The sequence below is a fragment of the Platichthys flesus genome, chromosome 7, assembly GCF_949316205.1.
Source record: "Platichthys flesus chromosome 7, fPlaFle2.1, whole genome shotgun sequence".
NCBI lineage: Eukaryota > Metazoa > Chordata > Actinopteri > Pleuronectiformes > Pleuronectidae > Platichthys > Platichthys flesus.
This window is the reverse complement of record NC_084951.1, coordinates 3944456-3965711: the sequence shown is the minus strand read 5'-3', so window position 1 is coordinate 3965711 and position 21256 is coordinate 3944456. Positions and strand designations below refer to the sequence as shown.

Here is a 21256-nt window from a genome sequence, read left to right as displayed (position 1 = left end):
AAGCTTTCAATGTGGTTGCTAGGGCGGTTTTCGTCATATTTGTCGCAACACATTTTTTTCTCTGTGGGGAAAAGATGAAAAATAACGTGTCATTTAAAATCAAAATCATGTTACATAGCTGGTGTATTTGGCTCATTACCTTTACCTATTCAAAAAAAACATAGGTTTATCAACCTATATGCTTTTCCAGCCTGGCCGTCTTTGTCCCCCCAAAGGCAAGACTTTGAGATACAGATCGTCCTTTCAACCATCTGAGTTTTCTTGTTTAAAAGCTACATCACCAGATATAACGTCACCGTTCAGTTTTTTCATGATTCATCTGTCCAGCAAAGTTCCCCTGTTGAATCTGAAGCGTCTGGTGAATGGGTGACTGATGATCCATGCTCAGGTCACAGGCCGAACTTCAGACACGAGGAATCTCCAGCTTCACCTCTGTGACCCCGTACACACCCACTATTAACGGTTGGTTTTGTGATCCGATCACAAGTGGACAGCTCAGGTGTGAAAGCACTCAGATTAGATAGCGATCCTCCTACTTAGCTGACGTCCTCTGATCCACTTCAGTTTAACTATTAATCGAAAGGTTTGTTTGTGACCATCACCACATAATGACTGAATCTTTCTGACTCATCTCTCTACCTCTCTCGCTTGCACTTGCCGACACACACACACTTGTGTACTCAGACTGGGTAAAAACAACATAGGTGGTTCTTCATGAACAGATATGACGTACGTGTTTGTTTGAACAGAGCTGGGAGGTGAGATCTGATCTGAGATCATGATCAAATTTTAATGACAGGAATGAACGCATGTCCTCAGAGCTGTCCACCTCCGGATGACCGGATCACAAATCACATAAACCACATGTTTTATCTCGACTGGCTTATTGATTACTCTTCCTTCCAGTGAGAGAGAGTTAAGTGCCCTAGAACATTCTCTCTGGAAACCAAAAAAGGCAATTTTTTTCACCTGAGCCCTGTCTTATAAATGTGGGTGTGAAAGTGAATTGTTTATATGGTTATTTGCTGGCAACAGTACACATAGCTCAACGAGAAGTCTCACTCACAACCATGCAGCAGCTCCATCCTCATGATAATGCACATGTCACACCTACCAGCGGTCTACTGTACCGATTTCAATAGTTTCCTTAAGTACCATTCATTTTCACAACCACATTTATAAATCTTCTGAAGCTTATTTTCTTGTTAGACCAAGAGGTGAATGGATCCATACTGAAAACAGCAGATGGGGCCTTCACCAAACTCATGAGTTAATTTCCACCTACACGTTCTTTTATATAATGGAGTTTATTGTCAGCTCAATCATACAGCTCAGTTTTAAAAACAAGCCATTTGCACCAAAACCTTGTTTAGTGCCAAAAATATCATGATCGCTTACATTCAGCAAAGAAATACAACTGCACAACAACCAAACATAATGGTACCAATGTTGAAAAGGGAATGGTTTAAATACACACCCCAGCAGCAGTGAAGCAAAATTTTACTCTCAGGCCTGTTTTCTGAACTCAATCCTCCCATTCAGTCAGTGTTGGATTTTTTTTAGGGACATACAGCTGGATTTCAAATCCCTCCTGTCACATCCACATGTTAATGATAACAGGCTGTAAAGATCACTCTGCTATTCAACAAGCATACAAACTTTGAAATGGGAGAAATCTGATGCTTCACAAGAACATGGAAAGGTTGTTTGAATGGTGGATGAGCAGTTTTTAGAAATGATAAGACACCAACAAACTGTCAGCTTCTCTCTTCAAATGAAGGACTTCCGAATGTTTTGCTGTGTCCTTAAGAATTCACTCTTCAAGAATTTAGTCCATGCAACCTCAATTTGGCACAGAAGGGAATGGAAACTTTTGTACAAAAGCAAAAAGGTACAAAGGAATAATGCCCCATCGAACTATAAACTACGAGAGAAAATATTAATTATATGATACTTGTACTATCTGTCGAAGTATTTTCATGTTTTTCGCGTTTCACAGAACAAAACATACACACATTTACAAAATGTACACAACACTTCAAGTCCAGAAAATTCAAAAATCAAGATTTTACAAAAAAAAGAAAAATGGGTGAGCACAGTGAGAGAAAACTTGGACACTGTTATCATCGAAAACAATTATTGTGTCATCGTCATGCTGGTTTATTTACTGTATGTAGATTGGAATATAAGTGAGTAAGCAATCTTTTCTGGTCATTCTCTTAGGTTTCAGAGAACACACTGGGATGTAGAGAAAGACATGTAATGATTTGGACGCCCGTACAATGAAACACGTGCATAGAAAAAGAGAAAACTGAACTTCTGTAATGTTAACTGATCTCATGAAATGCTTGAAGCGACGCCTTCAAAAAGCAGACGATCTAAGTGAAGAGGGCTCGAGGTAAAGCTCCCTCTTTTTGTTTTGAAATCACCAAAAATAAATCACAACTGCCATCGTGGTCACGAGCTGCAGCTTCAATAAAGTCAAAAGAGAAAAATCACTTTTCACATCCTCCAAACTTTGAATGCACAATTTCTTGAGCCTTACGCTACTCTACATCTTTCTGTTCAGAAATGACAACGAGACCCATTAGGTGACATTACAGCACCTCCTCCTGTGGACAAAGCAGCTTCCACACACCTTGTACAATCGACATCCAGCTGGGGGGACAGCTGGAGCTCCCTCTAGTGAAACCCTGCGCCCTCTGAGCTGCTCTTTCTGTCTGTTGCTGCAGTGTTTGAACTCTGTAGCAATGTCTGATTCGATACTGTAGACAATGATGGAGCTCCCTCTCAGCACGAACTGGCTTCCCCTCTTATAAACGGAGGACACTCAGGCTGCTGTGGGCTGTAGAGCTGCTGTTAGGCAGTGATGATTTGACTAAATGAGTTACAAAGAGCTGCAGGGCTAATTCAGAAAACCGCGTACGTACTTATTTCATTTCTATTCCCGGAGTAGCATAGCCTCCCCGCACCCCTCCCCAGGACACAGTAACTGACTCTTTAAGGTCTACTAATCGAGGTAACGAACAGCGGGAGGCAGAGCGGAAACGGGAACAGAAAATGGATGATGGAGACAGGTGAAAGAGAGAGAGACCCATGGTGGGGCAAGGTGTCAGTAGGGTAGGGGGCATGTTGTCCTGCCTTGTGCAGGGGCTGTAACAGAGGCTTCAGCTCCTGCTGGGTTGTTCTCTGGTCCCCACATCTGTGGCTCATTTCTCTCGGTAGAACAGCAGGTACATCTTCAGAGGCTCGGGCAGTGGCAGGCCCAGTATCCTCTCCCTAAGGATGTTCACGACCGGCTGGGGTCGCAGGAGCTCCCCAGTTTCCTTCTCCTCCTCCTCCTCTTCCTCCTGCTCCTCCTCGTCTTCCTCCACGACCGTCTCCTCTTCTTCCGCCACCGCTCCTCTCAACCCCCTCCTGCTCCCTCTCGTCTGCCGCCTGGCCTCCCTCTCCCCCGCCCCCTCCTCCTCGTCTGCCACTCTCCCTCCCTGGTTGTTGTTGCTGTCCAGGGGAGCGACCACCTGGATGTTGCAGTGGCGCCGGTGGACGCGCCGGCGCTTGAAGCGAGGGCCGTACTTATGGAGTCCAGCCACTGCCAGACCCCGACCCACGCTGAAAGAGGAGCCCTGGCCACGTGACTGGTTGTCTCCTCCATCTGTGGTCACTCTGAGGGTGTGGCGGATGCAGATACGAGCCAGCTCCTGTAACGTCCGTACCTCATACCTGGCTGCATGGTTGAGAAGCAGAAGAAGGCAGAAAAAGACCCAGGAGTTATTAACAGATGTCATGATATTCATAATTAGCTGTAGTTTTAATGTAAATAAAGCTTGAAATGGGACTCACGCAGGGGGACAGTCTTGGGTTTGCCATTTGTGCTGTGTTTAGGCAGCACCAGAGGAGCAAAGGACACAGAGATGATCTTCTTGGTCTCCCAGCTGTTCGCCCCTGTACGGGTGATCTTGGTCAACTGCAGAACGTATGACAGGATGAAACCTTTTACTTTAATTATTTTCTCAATGGATTTGTTCACAGAGACTTGCACAAACTGCTTTGCATCTAGAGTCCATATCATCGGTGTGTATGCTCCATAAGTTGGTCAGTTGGTTTTTACAGTTTTAAGCACTGTCCACAAGATATAACAACAATAAAAGGCAATAACATATTACAAAGAGAAGCACATATCAAACAGAAAATAACAATAATATATGTGCGGACGATCTGAAGATTCTGATCTTGAAGACATTCATCGACTACTTTTCAGGCCAGTCCTACAGATTGTGTGATTTTATGAAATGTTCACTCTTCACCGTCTTCTCTAATGAAGTAGATATACAATACATTCACCAACCAACAGAGTGATTGCCTACTGACGGTCTGTGCTGAGGGGCACACACGAGACAGTAAAAAGTAAAAATCCTGAATGAAGCTTACGTTGTAGGATAACACAAAAACAGCTGAACGGAACAAAACTTGGTGGAAGGATGTGGTTTCAGTGGTATTGGTGGCAGCAAGGGTGATGAAAAAGTCAATTAACTTTTAAATAAAAGTACTCAACCGAACAGATAATGGTGAACAACCAAACACCTTTTTGCCTGTAGCTCGGTTGCTAGGCGACGGCTGTAAAGGCGGGACAAGCTGCTGATGCAATAAGAAAACCGATCGGGCGATAAAGGATGCGATAAAAAAAAAAAATCTTACTGCAGCATGTCTAAACTACCGGAATGATCTGGTTCCGCATTAAAAAGATTGTTCCTATTGACGGAGAAAGCATTCCAAGGTCACAGGGGCTCCTTGTTAAAATATACTGATCCCGGGCTGTGTTGTGCATGAGCGCATAAACTGAACGAAACAATTTACAAATGATGAACGTGAACACTCTCGCTGGAGTGAACGCCGCTAACGTTGGTTTTTGTCATCCTCATAAAGTCCATTATGTGAAATACCAGGAGCAGGAGAAAATGTTTGCGTGTGTCCTCCCAGACAGCACACACACACACAGACTGCCAGGGTGCCGCCCCCACTTACTCGCTCAGAGCGACACCCACAGTGAGATCACAGAGTTTCTCTCTGGTCCACTGCTGCTTCAGGATCAGAAGGTTGGATTGTGTCGTGCTGGAGTTTCCTGTTACCTCCCTCCACTGTCCTGCTGACCTGCTCTCATAGTTCAAATTTATTTGAATGAACTATGGACATTTTAAGTGTGAACTGGCACAACACTGATCCAGAGAGTGTTGGTAAGGATGAGGAACCACTGTCGCTTACGGTAAAAACTACCTCCGCGGTACAACGCAACAAGACTGGTATGCTGGTATGCTACGTTGCAAATAGAGGGGCGGTATAATTATTTTTCGCCAAGAGCTGTAGGAGTGCTGCCGGTCCTGCTCTGGAGTGTGACATTTACTGCAGCTTGATTGAATTCAAGGGGGACTTTAAGCAGTTATCACTTTGACACACATGTTAAGAAATACATATCTGCTGCGGGGAGAGGGGTACACCAACCTTTTCCTCAAGAGGCATCACCAGGATGCCCCCTAACTTTAGCAGGTTCTTCATGTAATCCTCGTGCTCCTTCTGCACCCCAGCACCGCAGTACACCCTGTCATACTGACGGCTCTCTGGAGGAATCTCCAAACAGTTGCCCACAACAAAGGATGGCTCACAGAACTCAAACCTAAATAGAGACACAGGAACAATGGAAAACACTAAACACACCAGGGGGGAAAAATGAAAAAAAAAAATGGAAAAGAACGGAGACCTACTTGTCAAAGCTATCGCTGGTTTTGATGAAGGAGTCGAGCTTCTGGTAAGCGTACTCGATCACATCTGCGTGCAGCTCGATGCCGTGGTTCACCCCAAAAGGTCCTGTTGGCACAACACAGTCCAAAGTTTTAACTGAACCACATTAACATGGACACAGACACATGCTTGTATGTTATGAGTCATTACCCTTTTGTTTAAGGTGTTTATCACAAGTGGTCAGCTTGTGATCCAATCTCTCTTCCCCACTCTATAGACAAATAAAGACTGCTGTTGTGTTCATGAAGACTAAATGATGCTGTTTTTACTCAGTTGAGTTTACAGATGTTGTAAACTCAACTGAGTGTGATGACTGTGTGTGCTTGTGTGTGTGTGAGAAAGAGCAAGCGGAGTCACAAGAGGTTATATGAATGAATGTGTGCAGCTGTGAAGAAGGAAATTGTGTCGGGGCTACAAACAAATCAATGTCTGGACACTGAGAAGCAACAATAACAATATGTTAAAACCATAGAGGTATAAACTGAAGCAGGTCAGGAAAATCATCTGAGTAGTTGGTCCTTCATATGTGGCCCGGGATGCATTAAGGTGCATTCAAACCTGTACTTAGCACCGACCACTTGGGATCTCTCAGGACAGATGAGTTTGAAATATATTTTACTATAAATCATAATTTTATAAATCCTTGGTTTTAATAATGCAACATAGTGGAAATAGCAAACAAATAGAGCATACAGGCTACTAAGGGGATCTAAGTTAAGGACATGGATCCTTTAGGACAGCTAGTAAAACATCTTCAACTGTTTTAAAAAGGAAGGAAGTGTTGTGATTGGGATTGGACGTGTTATTTTGCAGCTTATTTCAGGGCCAGGAGGAGAAACCGCTGACAGCAGCCTGGGGATATTTAAATGAAAGTCTTTTCAGTGCCACAGGCACAGCCCATCTCTAGCCCCCATCCCCAGGTAAGGCAGACTGTTGACCAGGTGAAAAACATCCATCCTAAGAGATCCAGTCACAAGTGGGCAGCTCTAAATGTGTATGTTAGCAAATAACTTGTCCTGAATGTGTCACCTGTCACCACTTGGGATTGGATCTTGCTAAATATGCAGACAATCATGCATGTCATTTGAATAATGTAGTTTTTACATAACTTGAATTTACAGATGTGTCCATTGTCAATGTGGTTGGGTGTCTGTGTGTGTTGCTGCAAGCAAGGGAGCGTGCAAAGTCAGGAGGGGCTGAATTAATCAATGAGCTGTGTACAGCTCTGCTATGGACTTCAATTTTACCCATTTGAAAGAAAATATGAATCATTATGCGCTTGACAGTGCTGAAATTGTTGACGTGGTCCGTCGCTGCTTGGAGACTGAGAATCATAAAAATACATTTGATTCATTGTGGAACTGTAGTAGGTCAGAGGACGTCAGATGAGTAGGCGGACCTTCATATGTGGCCCAGGGGGCATTTGTGTTTACAAAGCAAAAAAAAAGTTCAATTCAATTTCATTTGTATAGCACAAAATCACAACATACATTATCTCAAGGCACTTCTTCACTCATTCACTAAGGCTGAGACTTCACGAGAATGTTGCCACAGTCGTCCCAGCCCAGCTTCAAACCACAGAGGGATCGGATCTCAGGACACATTCAGATGCGTTCACACATGTACTGTCCACTTTGATTGGATCACTCAGGACAGATGTTAATACCAGGTCTGAACGGGCTCTCAGAGCCCAATGCTGGAAGGTGATGTGGAAGTAGAGTTTATGAGGTCATGTGGACTGTGGCTGTGGAGAACTCTAACTGACTGCAGAACTAACTTGCAGGTTCAGCCTCATTATTGGCAAAAATATTACTATTAACAAATCAACTGGAATTATATTGGAAAATGTAAAAATAGTGCCCAATGATCAGTGCATCAGTGTATACCTGTAACCTTCACAGTAACACACTAGACCTAGCTTTTATAGACTGTGACGGAGACACACAAGACCCTCTACACAACTGGTACTAACATGTGGTTTTTGTGATGTGATCTCAAGTTGACAGCTTTAACCCTAAAACAAATGTTCTAACCCCCAAACAGTCAATTAAAGGATGGTCACAAACTGACTTAAAAACAAAACGTAAGCTCTGAGAGGGTGGTGGGCTCCACTTTGTCAAGCTATAAAAACCCCTGCACATGGAGGAAATTGGTTGAAATAAAGGATGCTGAACATACCTAGAATGAGGCCAACCATGGTGCTGAGGTAGCCAGTCCCACTGCCCAGGTTGAGGAAGGAGAGGCCGGGGTGCAGATCCAGAGCCTCCATCACCTCAGAGTAGATACACGGTGCCGATAGGTGGATGTTTCCATGGCGCCATGCCAAGTCCTAACCAGCACAATAGTATACGCTTCCATTAACACCCATAAAATCTAACGGCCAATCACAATCACCACAGCTGTTCCCTTTAAAAACATAATGAATAACCAGTGACCAACAAATCCAGAGTTTTACCACAAACAGAGGACCGTGTGTGTGTGGTGGTTTTTTTCTTCAAATTTGCTCACCTTGTAAGCGTTGTCCCGGTATTCTTCCAGGTAATAGTCTGCCCGATCGATGGCTCGAAAAGCTCGCTCCACCAGGTCTGAGCGGATGTAATAAGCCTCCTTCAGGTTGTCAATCAGGTCATCGTTGTCCTCGCCGGCACTCACAGCTCCACCCATCCTGACTGAATACAAAGAGAAGGTTCACTATCACACAGTGATGACCATTCTGCGACCTGCACAGGTACCAGGGAACACACACACTTTACGTTAGAGCTGTATATTCCATAGTGGCCTGTTTTGGTTTTAATTTAACTTTGTTTGTTCAATTGCTTTTAAACTAAATTTATCATTGAAAGGACATTTCAGGATTCCAAAACTTCAGATGTAACAGTACAGCACGTAAATCCGAAGACTATTCACGTCCTTTTCAGAGCTTTTTCTCAGAAAAGGAAATACCTAAAGGTTTTGATCAGTATGAAGACATCACCCTTGGCACAGAAGAACACAATTAAACTGTCTTCACTATTAACTATTATGTTCAATACTGAAATCAATCATTTGTTGCACTCAAATGCAACAACATTTTCACATGTGTCCTTTAACCTTTAACATATTCATAAAGAACTACATAACAATAACTTAAAACGCAAAAACATGTCTGATTTGACCAACACCATGGAGTGGTATAGATTGGCATTATTAATCGTACAAGGCTCACTGTGTGCACCGGCTCAGCCAAATCTGGAGACCTAAAGAAGGCTTTCGATGGCAGAGCAAAGCTGCAGGTAAGACTGCTGCTGTAGCTGTAGTTCAGAGACGTGTCAAAAGCAACACCACAGACAGAGATCACAGGGTGGCCAAATGCTGGCCACAACCATGAGGCAGTAAAAGAACAAAGCTCTATGAGCATTCAAATGTCTGGACCTCCTGAGTTTCTGAGGGCACTTGGATGAGTTAAAGTAGCCTGTCATTGGAACACCGCACTCCCAGAACTCAGGCGTACGTGTTGTCCCTAAAGTCTCTTAAAGTAGAAATATTTCTATATTATCATTGCTGCTCCCTTCATCTCGGTTTTCCTTGTGTGTAGATATTTCAAACACTGATACACCTCTCAATTTATATTCAACACTTTTTTTTCTTATTAATATTGTAAATATTGTTATTGTGTTGATTTGCTCTGCTATACGTGACATCTATTGCACCTCTGTCCGCCCTAAGGGATCCTTCAAATGAGCTCTCTGAAGTTTCTTTTTTCCTTTGATTTTTTTATGTCCTCACTCTAGTGGAGGGTTAAGCGCAGATGATATCGAATCTTGTTAAGCCCTATATTATATTATTTTGTGAATATGGGCATTGCACAAAAAATGTATTTAAGATGTGCCAATTTCCAGGTGGAACGAAATCCAGCGTGAGCCCCCTGCTCCCTCTTTAGGATAGTATTATCAGAGTTTGACTGCAGGGGGCGCTGTGAGTGGCTCTGTGATAAACTGCGAGGTTTAGAAGGGAACACACTTCCTGTAAACACTAAGATCAGAGCTTCGCTGTTCATTTACAGTTTCACGGATTTTCCATGTCTGGTCTGTCGCTGACGTGGTCTCGCTATGTGGAGTCCGAGTTGAGCTGTGGCTTCAGTGTGACCCTCTTCATAAACAGTCAATGGTTTTTGCGCACACGTCCACAGCCCGCTCCGCGCTGCGGCCGCGGCGGTCTGCGCCACGCAGGTGATCCACTTTGAACAGCAAGCACAAAGCACACTGTGGGGCTCTATGAGCCACCAGGAACAACACGGTACACCCGCTGGTCCTCTGGCACACCGCGGCAAGGTCAACGCCGTCGGTAGCTACCGCATTGTCCGCGAGGCTGGCGAGAGGAGAATGGAGACAGCGGAGTTGCGTCGCTGTTAAAACGAGCGAACCCGCGGCTTCTCCTGCGGCCCGGCAGCTCAGTCCTACCTGAGGAGAGGAGGTGTTGTCTGTCTGCGCTGCGTCGCCTCTCAGCTGCTGCTGGTGCACACAGGAGGAAGAGGAGCAAGAGGAGGGTCCGTCACAAACACAACTGCTGGATGTAAACACTCAGCCAGCTGACGCTCTGACGTCACACGCAAAGGACGCACAGATAACGGTCAGGAGGAGGGAGCGTGGCCCACGTTCTGTGCGCGAGGAATCGCCCACACCGCTGCCTCTGATTGACTCACCCCCTTTGACCGTGCTGATGAGGTTTTAGCAACAAGACTGGTGATTGGTTGGAGCTCGACGTGGCCTCAGACTACGCCGGGTTCACACCGGACGCGGAAGCGACGCGTAAGCGCAGCGCCAATCCTCTGGCTCCCATCCACTCCCATGTTAAATCGTTGTGCTGAACACACCGGACGCTGAAGCGTAGCGTTGCGCCGCGGCTACCTAGCGCCGTGCAGCGATCGTTTCGGCGTCGAGTCTATTTTTTTCCGCTTGACGCGAGCGTATCGCGACAGGAAACACACTGAAAAACGATCTTAAACGATATTGACGACATAATTTATATGATATAAATGACCAAATATGCATCCCATACTTTGTAAACACCTTCTGTTGTCCAGGAGTTTTAATTTTACCACTTTTACCGACCACATTATTAAATGTCCCCCTCTGCCCATCCACTACTACAGCCACACAAGCAGTCATAAAGATAAAACGAGAGAGGGGGGCTCTGTATTCTCCACATAGGTTTGAGTGGAGAATACGTAATTTACCCTCGACACCCGACATTTAACGGAGCAAACAGCGGAGAAGTTCTTCAACATGGATGACATTAAATTAATAATTGAAGTGGAGAAGAACAGTGAGTTGTATGATCCTTGGAACATGTTGTATAAAGACAACACTAAAAAGGACACATGCTGGGACGCTGTTGCAGTTACTTTTGGAGCAACAAGTAAGTATATGCTTGAAAAAAAATATTAAATGCCGTTTTTACTGCAGGCTGATAACAGCGGCGCTTCGGCGTCGCTACCGCGCCCGGTGTGAACAGCCAAGCGCCGGCGCGCTAGGGATTAGCGCTCTGGCCTCGCTTCGGCGTCGCTTCCACGTCCGGTGTGAGCCCGGCGTAATTTCTCAATTTTCATTATGGAATTCAAAAATAGTCATTTTAAATTATTAAGAGTGGACAAAGAAGTTTCACGTCACTCTTATTCATGATGACCCTCCTGTGTATATGTCAACTTTCAGAACATTTTACTGTAGCCATGTTTAGATAATCACATGTAAAATAAGCTCAGTTTTCAGTATGGCATTCATGGCTTGCTCTTTTAACTTGTACATTTTTCGGAATAAGACCTTTCCTTAGGTGACATATTAACGATTTATTTGTGATAAATGCTGTTTAAAAGGGTTTAGCTTAGAGTAAGTTATGAATGCTTTAATAACAAGACTTTTCAGTTATGGTCTCAATTTCTCTACGGTTAAATCCTCAGAAAGTTCACATGCAGACAGTAAGGGTCACCATGAGCATGAGTGATGTGAATATCTTTGTCAACTCTACATATTTAAAGAAATATATTATTTAATTCCAATCGCAGCTCTGAACTTTTTTGTTTGTCTGGTCATGATACATGATACAACTGGGCTACTATTTGAGTTTTGAATTCCCTGCAAACTTTGGTAACAATTTGAGCAGGTCTAGACCCTGAAAAAGCCTCAAAAGGGAAATACAAATCCTTCGAAATACAATAGGGCCTTCCACCCTAATTGAAGCAAGTTATGAATGTCATAATGACGTTGAGATGACTTTGATTTCATTTTCTGAGAAAAACATATGTATACGTTTTCATTTCATTATAATTGTTCATGTCTTGTGTCTAAAGCAACTCAATCGTTTATAATAATAAATGACATTAAACTTTCAAACTTTGTGTTCAGCCTTTCTTTCCGCGCCATGCACCTTTACCGTTATACCTAAAATAGACGCGCACCACTTTTCAAAGAGCTGCTCGTGTCACCAGGTTTTCACAAACGACGGCCCACATGTTCGCACTAAACAGACACAGGCACAGGTGATCAGCTTTATGAATCCAATATTTTAGGATTTCGTTATGTTTGTGTAGGTTTACGGTGTTGTTTTTAATAGACAATCAGAGTCCTCCATATTGAGCTTACTCTTAACGTCAGCCTGTGTGCTCTAAGAAGCTTTGAAAAAATCTTAAGACCTTAATGGTGCCCAGGCGCCTCAGTGGGAAACAGGCCTTCTCTTGGTCAGTATGCCTCAGACTAGAAATCAGGGGCCTTATATCGACCCTGTCTGCACATTTAAAAGTGATGTTAAAGTCTGTACCTCATGCCAATAGCTGCTGAGCACTTTTCAAAAGATTTGCCATGTTGATGAGAGGGGTTGATGATGAGAGGTGGGGGTTCTCAGAGTTATGTGTGGTTATCCTGACCTGAATCGGGTTGTGGACAACTAGGCACGAGACACATCGTCAGTAGTGTGCCATTGTGTCATTGAGTGTTTAAGCCTTTCATTTAAGCCTTTCATTACAGCAGACAGGCAGGACGTAATGTTTCAATTCTGCTGCGGAGATGAAGGCCCTACAGAGAAAGTCTGGAATGTCTAAAAGCAATATGAATGATACATGAATACCTCCAGTCGGGGGGTCAGGGTCCCACAGTGGGTTGCATATACCAGTCGAACGGTTGCAAATAGGAAATAAATAATATAAAGCATTGTGCAAATATGATTTAGGCCCTCTAGGTTTTTGTCAATCACACAGAAGCATCAGTGGGGAATCTGACCGGTCCCTGAATTCATTGTGTAGCAGGACGACGAGCCCAAACCTGCAGCCGCAGTCAGAACAAAGTCGTTTAAGAGGAGAATAAAGTATCAACAGAACAACTCTTTCAAGTTCTCCAGGAGAACTGATGCTGTCTTAAAAGCAAAGTTTGGTCACTGCCAACCCACTGCACATTTTTGTAAAAAAAAGAATGTGGCTCTCTTTTTACTGCACTTTGCTAGGAAGTTGACTAGATAAAAACTATTCATCATTATTTTCTTTGTAAACATTATCACTTTACTGAACTTCTAGTGTTTATTTGTATTTCTGCTGCTCAATATGATGTACTATGTAACTTTCTTCTTTGGTTGAACAGGTGACAACTAGTAGACAAGTCATCAACCCTGATTAAAAAGCCTAGATTAACAGTTTTTCTATTTTATGGTGAAATAATGCCTAGCCCTGGTCCTCTGTTGTACATAGATTAAAATACAGTTAAGAATATTAATCAAAAGCTAAATGTATATATGGGTTGTTTTTCTCACCGATCTGACAACAGCACCTTTGCCTCAAGATGAGTTTATGAAACATTTCTTAATTATCTCTCCAAAAGATGTAATATTAGATCAAAAAATGTCAACAGACAGACAGGCACAGACATAAGGGTGCTACAGGCTGGTAATAGGCACATAGAGAAACTTACATAAGCAGATGATTTAGCAATGGCAATCGAAAGTTTTAAAGCTGGCTGGGGTGAAGATGGGCAGGCCCAAGTGATAGAGTCATTACAGTCTTCACTGGTTTATCAGTGTTACTGCTCACCTGACACAGAGTAAAGATTTGATATGTATTTAACTATAACCTACCAACAAAATAGAATAAAGGTACAGTAAAAACAAATGTCTCAACATTATAAATCCATTTAAAAGTATCTACCTAATAATTCCACAAATATCTGTGTGTCTGTATGTGGAACACTTCAATCTTTTTCTGGCCTAACTCTTGTGTATTGATAAAGTCCCAGGGAAGTGCAGTGTCAAATTTGGTGCGATGAGGGCATGTGATATTTTGTACAATATGAGTATAATAATACTTGAATAAACAGGAATCCAGCGCTTTTATAGCAGTCAGTGTGCCATCAGTCTATGGACTCAGATAAACTACAGCAGTGGTCAACACCTGGGTCAAAGCACATGTCAAAACAATTCGTGTGTCTTAGGTGCAGATATTCATTGTGGCTGGGACATTCACAGAATCACTTCCTTTTGGCAATTTCTCCTCTAATTAAAAGCAAAACGTTTGTTTTGTTGTTGTGTGTTCTGTGAGTTCTGTCATTTAACAGACCTCTAAAGTAGCCAACATGCAATCTATGAATTAATAAAAGCAGTTCAGTAAATCATTTAAACTTAATATAGACCACACACTTGAACAGTAATAAAGCTAATTCAGTTTCATCTTATGAAAACTATTAAAATACAATAATTATTGCAGATAAACCAGGTAGGATGAACACAAGTTTACTAAATTCTTTCTGCACCATAGCAGTGACAATATATTGTAGAACTGTTCAGGAGAACTCACTCATGACAACAAATAATTCTGATGTAGGCTGAAGTCGTCTTCATTATTACCGGAATGTTATTACTGCATCATAAGAACGTGACATCTGCTGGTGTTAAGTGCCTTAGATTGCTCCTATTGTTTCACTTCATCTTGAGGCCCTGTCCTGAAGAGGGTTCCTGTACCATGATTTAATTTTAATGGCTTTATGGTTTTAGATTTCTGATTATATACTACATATTCCATAATAAACTTTTTAAACCAAGGCTAAGTAGTATTAGCGTAGAAAAAGTGCTAATTTTTCACGAGCAGCTTAGTCTCGGACCATGATACAAGTTGAAATGAAAGATCCATGTTGGAGCTGTGAGAATTTCACAATCTCTGGGGGATTGGGATGTTCGCTCCAGGAAAAGGAGAAAAAGAAAGTTTCAACAGATGCAGAAAGCAGAGTTCGGATGATGAAAACTCGTTGCATGTACTCAACACGCATGTTCTCTAAATAGTCCAGCAGATGTCAGTGCGGCGCCACAACTACATGCAACAACTGAACATGTTAGCAGAACACTCATGTCCCCCATTTTGTTTACCAGTCATGAGGGCAGTGTGTGTTATCTGACTGCCTGCTCATAGTGCGTCAGTGCAGAGCATGTGCCTGTACTTCACTTTACTCATGCAAATGCCCTGCTGTTAGGGCCAGGATGGCAATTTAATTGATCGGTGCTGTTTGTCTTTCTACCCTTAAGATCGTCTTCTATGGCATAATACATTCCAAAGACTCTTAGTCAAACAAAAAGCCACAAGCAAACCCAAATCTCTAACCTGAACCTAATTCTGACCTAAATTTAATCTAAAACCAAATGGATACCTGCAAACATGTCCCCAGGCTGCTGTGTTAACATTTTGAAAACACACACACCTCCTTTTTTAATAAAGCGCTTTTTTGTAATCTTGATGACCACTCAAAGCACTAAGTCCAATTTATTGCCATACACCCATTCACACACACACCTCTAGGCAGCATTTTTTTCTATCAGGGTGAAGTTGGGGTTCTGTATCTTGCCCAGGAACACTGGCATGCGGATGGGGAAGACTGGGATCGAACCACAGGCCTTCTGGTTAGAGGATGTCCGCTCTACCCCCGCAGCCGCCACAACTGTACCTATCCTTATGAGAACCAGCTTGACAAGTGTTCACGACTAGTACAAGTACATACACACACACAGATACACACATGGTCAAACTGGTCCTCAAGTATAAGAGAGAGAGAGAGAGAGAGAGAGAGAGAGAGAGAGAAGGGGGCTTGAGAGACAGAGAGGGTGTGTGTGTGTGTGTGTGTGTGAGAGCGAAAGAAAGAGGGAGAGACAGCGAGAGAGAGAGAGAGAGAGAGAGAGAGAGACGCAGACTGCTCCTTGTCTATTATTCTTTATTTGTGTTTTTCATAGAGAACATTTAAAATGGTTCATACCCCCACAATAACTGACATCACTTCTCTGCTTTATAACACTGACACAGGAACAGGGGAACATGTACACAAGTACACAAACACACAGTCACAAATTCGGCCCATCTACAGTGTTTTACTCCCCAAAAAGTAAAAAAAAAAACACTAAAAAAACATTAAACTAAAGAACTCAAGAAAAAAACAGAGAACACACAGCCAAGGCCTGTCCCACTTTACAAAATGGTGCAGTAGCAAAGGAAGGACCACATCTACAAAAGTAACAAAATTGACCATACAATCTATCGTTGTGGAAGTGCTTGTAATTTTGGAAGTCTTGTACTTTCGTAAAAGGATATATCAATATCATTGCCTAGAAAATCACAAGTAAAAATAGCTCATCTCTGTAAAAATGTGCTAGCAGGACAACCCTTGGCTGTGTTTTTGTTTTTTTTCTTTGTCACATACATTTTTTTTTTTCCTTTTTATTTCAACCATTTTCAACTTGTCTTCAATACAACAACAATAACACTGTTTGTTCTTAATACAAATATATACAGAGACTTCCACCTGTTTTCAAAATAATGCCCTGCACTGATGCATTATCTAGGGATGATGATGATGGTGGTGATGTTCTTCAGATTCCTTCACAGAAACAGTCCATGCAGTTTGTCACCTGAATCAACAAGAGTAAGATCACAGTTTCTTTAGCCGTCTAACAAAAGCTTGTTGTTGTGTACCTCTGTCACAAAAGGACCTTTACCTGCATGTAAAAGACACGTCAATGTCATATATACCCCTCCCACCCACCGGCGACCCCGTAAAGAGACATAGATCCAGACCAAATGTTTTCTGCAGTATTTGAACTAGGTTTGCAGAGTGTACACACACCATATATATGTATATATATCTTGAAATGAGTGGAGTGAGAAAGGCACACATGATAAGACCACACAGCTTGAAACTACAGCAGGGAGGTGGGGGAGACGGGAGGGAGGGGGCTTTTGGTTTTGCTCAGCTTGATCAAAAGTGCCACTCCACTTCATATTTCTTTCTCACGAGTCAAGGTGTGACTGCTTTGCTCTACTCACACGTCCGGACCTTACATCTGAACCTAACACGAAACCAGGATGCAAAGATGTGCCCCCACCCTCCCCCACCCCGACTCTTAAATGCACAGCTGGATTTTGGTCTGGACTGGTTTTTCCCTGAAAGTGTTGTCATGATAAATTGATTTTCATTCCAGGTGCTTAAGGGGAAACTGGGCCCTGTTTCTCTTCTTTCTTTTCTTCCTTTTTAATTTTTCTTTGCTATTTAGAATAATAAAGCTCCTCACTCCATCACTCAGGACTTTTATGTAAATAAGAAAACATACAGTGTGTGGGCGCAGAACCAACCCTAGGCTGCATTTGCTTTCTCGGCTGACAATATTTTTTTAATTTATTATTTTGAAAATGCTATGCGTTCATGGCCTCAATGTTGTTCATTTATATAACTAAGTAGACAATTTCATCAAGCAGTTTAAAAGGGGTCATGCCATATCAAATGAGATAGGAGAATATTCACAGTCTTAACGCCCTCTGCAGTCGTATTCTCATGCTCTTCAAGAGAGGAAGCATATGCTCGCCCGTTAACCAAATGCATCCAAACTATCTTTCCTGAGGAAAGGTTACACAAGACCTGAGGGGGGGGGCACAAAAAGTCATAAAAAGCTTTGACATTCTTTTGAGTGATGGACGCACATTTATGCAACAAACACCTCCTCCTGAAACATGGGGGAGATTGTGTAGCCCGGCAAATCAATTTCCAACTCCCACACACTCATCTCATTTCACACGTGGCCTCGATCCAGCCGCTGCTATCGCCTCTAGCCTCAGCTGACTGGCTGACCTATGGCATTGCTCTGTTCTGCTTCAGCAGACCCCCTATGCCCCCCCTCCCAGTCACCTGAGAACCAAACTCTGCATCCTGTCCGTTTCTCTTTTGGTTTTTGTTGTTTGTTTGGAGAAGAAAGTACAACTTCCTTTATCTACATTTTCGACCCCCTGAATCAAAGAGATGTCTCTAGCAGATGTAACACACAGGTTGTTCTTTACATGAACAGCAACACACAGGTGAGACAATGCTTTGTAGTGCGCCCTCCATGGGTGAATACTTGCTATTGCCCGTGATCTACGGGGCATCTCCCAAGTCGAGAATCAAATGCTGGCATTTTCAACAGTTAGAAAGTGCACAAAGGATTTTCATTCTACATTGGCTAAAAGAACATTTACAACATGCCTTTGACATCAGCGTTACACACAGGTATCATACTGTACACCACAGTAGCTGCAACGGATCACTGAAAGGCAGGTCACACTAAAGTCTCCTACTGACTGGTTTTGACATTAGAGAATGGGCTCATAGTGAGGCCTCACCATTAACAATACAATAACTGCACAATGTCGCCCGAATACTATGTGCAGAACATTATTCAGAGGCATCTTTTAATATACATGAACTCACATGACACTTAGGAACAAAGAGCCAACAATCTAGTTTCAAATTGACAGTCATTTCTCAGATTCAGTAGTACAACATACAGTAGATGTTTTTTTGACAGTTCTGGATAAAGGACAGACAAATAAAGAAAAAGGGGGGGAAAGGAAAACACTTCCAAAGTATTGTAATCTATCATCAACAACGCCTTTCTTTGCCTTCAGCTTGTCTGAATGGTTTGTTTAAAGCCACAGTTGAGCAGGTCTTAGTGATATTAAATAAGGTGTAACTGCCTCCTTTTGATAACGTGCGTCACATCTCTTCTAGACAGCTAGTGATCCTTTTGACAAGGTAATACAAGAGAAGAAGAGCAAGTCAACAATTACACTGGAAAAATATATGTATGTTTATATTCATATATATAGCATCTTTAAAATCTATTTATACAGAATGTATATATAGTGTACGTATGGCCATCTTGGCAGAGAAATAAAGGCATCTGAAACAATCACCACTCTCATGATGCCATGGTCTTCCTGGGACCAGACACTGTTACATTGCAGAAATGCGAAGAATCAGGAAAGAAAGTGAGTTCTCTTCTTTTTTCAGTGGCACTTTGTGCATCAAAAAATTAAAATCTAGAGTAAGGCTACAAGGGTGTGTATGTTTATCTGATAGAAGTTTGTCAAAGGAGGCCATCCTACAGTATAGTGGATACATCGGTGTGTATTTGTGTGTGTGTGTTGGAGACCCATAGATCCAGCCTAAAACACTGCTGGAAAAGAGCTCTATATATGCACCATTGTATCGATGAAAATAATAAATAAGTAAAAAGAATCAAAAAGCATAATTTCAGCATCAATGGTACATTACAGAGGTTTTGGGTGAGCCAGTGTCGGCTGCTACAAAGCGCTTAAGAGAGGTAACATTTTTGAAATCTATGGATTTTTTTCTTGTTGTTGTAGTAGTTTTTTTCTTGGTTTTGTATAACCTGACAAAAGCAAACACACAAAGACCAAATAGCAACAGAGCAGTGATGCTTTTGTCGGGTCATTTTTTTCCGTCCTTACAATCCTTACTGCTGGTATGTCTCTAGGTATAAGCCTAAGTAATCAAACAGTATTTGTATTGATTTTGTTTCTTTATTTAAATATTAGCAGTGGATCTTTAAGACTACTCACACTCAACCGTCACATCACGCACATAAATAACAAAATAAATATACAGCCATATCAGTCAATTTCTTTCATATTAAATAAATAATAAATACATAATTTCTTTTCTTTTTTCTCAGCAGAGGGTTTCTGAATGTAGTGGCAACAGAAAAAACACAAGGTAACGGGAGAAAAACAAAGAACCCAAAAATAACAAAAATAACTTTTTTTGTAAAATTATCAAAAGACTTTGTCTGTTATAAAACATCTGCACTTAAAAAGGTTTTCAAAAAGTACTCAAAACAATATATGCCTTGTCAGTTATCTATATAGATTCTTAAAATATTGACGCAAGACATCTGCAAATTGCTTTGACCATAATCAGTAAAGATGCAATTTTGTGTCTGTTACAAAACCAAGTTAATAATAAATAGATTGCTTCAAATAAATAAACCTCAATAACATAAATGGCAATAAGTTACAATTTAAATGCTCACAGGTTTAAATAATTCATATATAACAATAATTATTGTACCACAAAACTATTAATTGAAATGAAGTGCAATTCCTAAGTTGATAAATACTATTGATATGACTAACTGAATTTAGAATGTGCGCACACTATCACTATCATCGTTTCAGTTTACATAAAAAACATGATATGAGCTGAAAAGGAAAGAACCCACACTGTTCCTGGATCTGTCTCATGACCTTACTTGAAGAATTCCCCCGCAAAACGGAGTCGACGTGACCTGTTGACGTCTTTGCCACGGTGACACCACAACGCGAACACAAAGTCAGTTTGGTGCGTGCGTCGTATTGCTGGGGTGCGTGTGTGGTCCTGAACCAGAGAGCTCGGCTCCAGAACACACCGGCTGCACAGAACGCTGCAGGATGGTACAGAGTCCTCGTGCTCAACTCATCTGTGTGTCCTCCTCTTCATGTCTCCGAGCTCCTGTGAGCGACGCAGTGTTTTTGGAGATGTGAAGTGCGTTTAACGGATCGGCTGTGCAACAGTTAAAACTCCCAAAACCAGGTAAGGACACAAAAGAGACAACAGGTAAACATACAGCATATCCCCCCCCCACCACCCCCCCCCCCCCCCAGATACAGTTTCCAGTAACTTCATTCTTCTTTTCCATCCATCCATCCTGACTGAAGGATCTGTTCCATCCTCTTAATCCCAGCAGCAGCATGGTGTGGATTTTGGTCCGCATCACTTTTCTTCTATGAGAGTGCTCCCTGGGTAGATTTTTTTTAAGTTGCCGTTTATTTAGATAACCTGGATTCCCTTTTTGTTTTGAATCATCTTTCATTATATTGAAGAGTATTTCAACATCTCTTTTCTTAATCTCGCCATCCCTCCATCTTCTCCTCCGTCACGCTCCCTCGCCTCCGGACAGTCTGCGATTCCTCCGTACGTGTGGTGTGTGTGTGTGTCTTGAGTTTCAGACTTTGATGCCCTTCACAGCTTTGTTGATGCTCTCCAGCAGAGCCTTGTTCTCGGGGCTCTGGAAGCAGTCCTTGTTGGTGTACATGTCGGTCAGGGTGCTCACGTAGCTGTCGAAGTTCTGCTCGGTGATTGGCTCCTGCTGTGTTGCA

At 42.3% G+C, this 21256-nt stretch overlaps 2 protein-coding genes across 3 annotated transcripts in view; both read right to left on the bottom strand.

Annotated features, from left to right (window-relative positions):
• Positions 1–1288: 1288 nt before the first annotated feature.
• On the bottom strand, positions 1289–10432 carry LOC133956707 (protein-L-isoaspartate O-methyltransferase domain-containing protein 2). The gene is made up of 7 exons (XM_062391972.1): positions 10236–10432; positions 8305–8465; positions 7975–8125; positions 5760–5862; positions 5500–5671; positions 3844–3967; positions 1289–3727 (listed from the first exon to the last, which is right to left on the bottom strand). Exons 2-7 carry the CDS (start codon positions 8458–8460, stop codon positions 3210–3212), a joined length of 1224 nt encoding a protein of 407 aa, XP_062247956.1. The 5' UTR covers positions 8461–8465; positions 10236–10432; the 3' UTR covers positions 1289–3209.
• A 5558-nt stretch (positions 10433–15990) lies between these two features.
• myt1b (myelin transcription factor 1b) overlaps positions 15991–21256 on the bottom strand; it is a 39812-nt gene continuing 34546 nt past the window's right edge. For both annotated transcript variants that reach the window (XM_062392541.1, XM_062392542.1), the window contains one exon: positions 15991–21246. In XM_062392541.1, the coding sequence (XP_062248525.1) occupies positions 21103–21246 (144 nt within the window). In that variant the 3' untranslated portion in view covers positions 15991–21102. The remainder of the gene's footprint in view (positions 21247–21256) is intronic.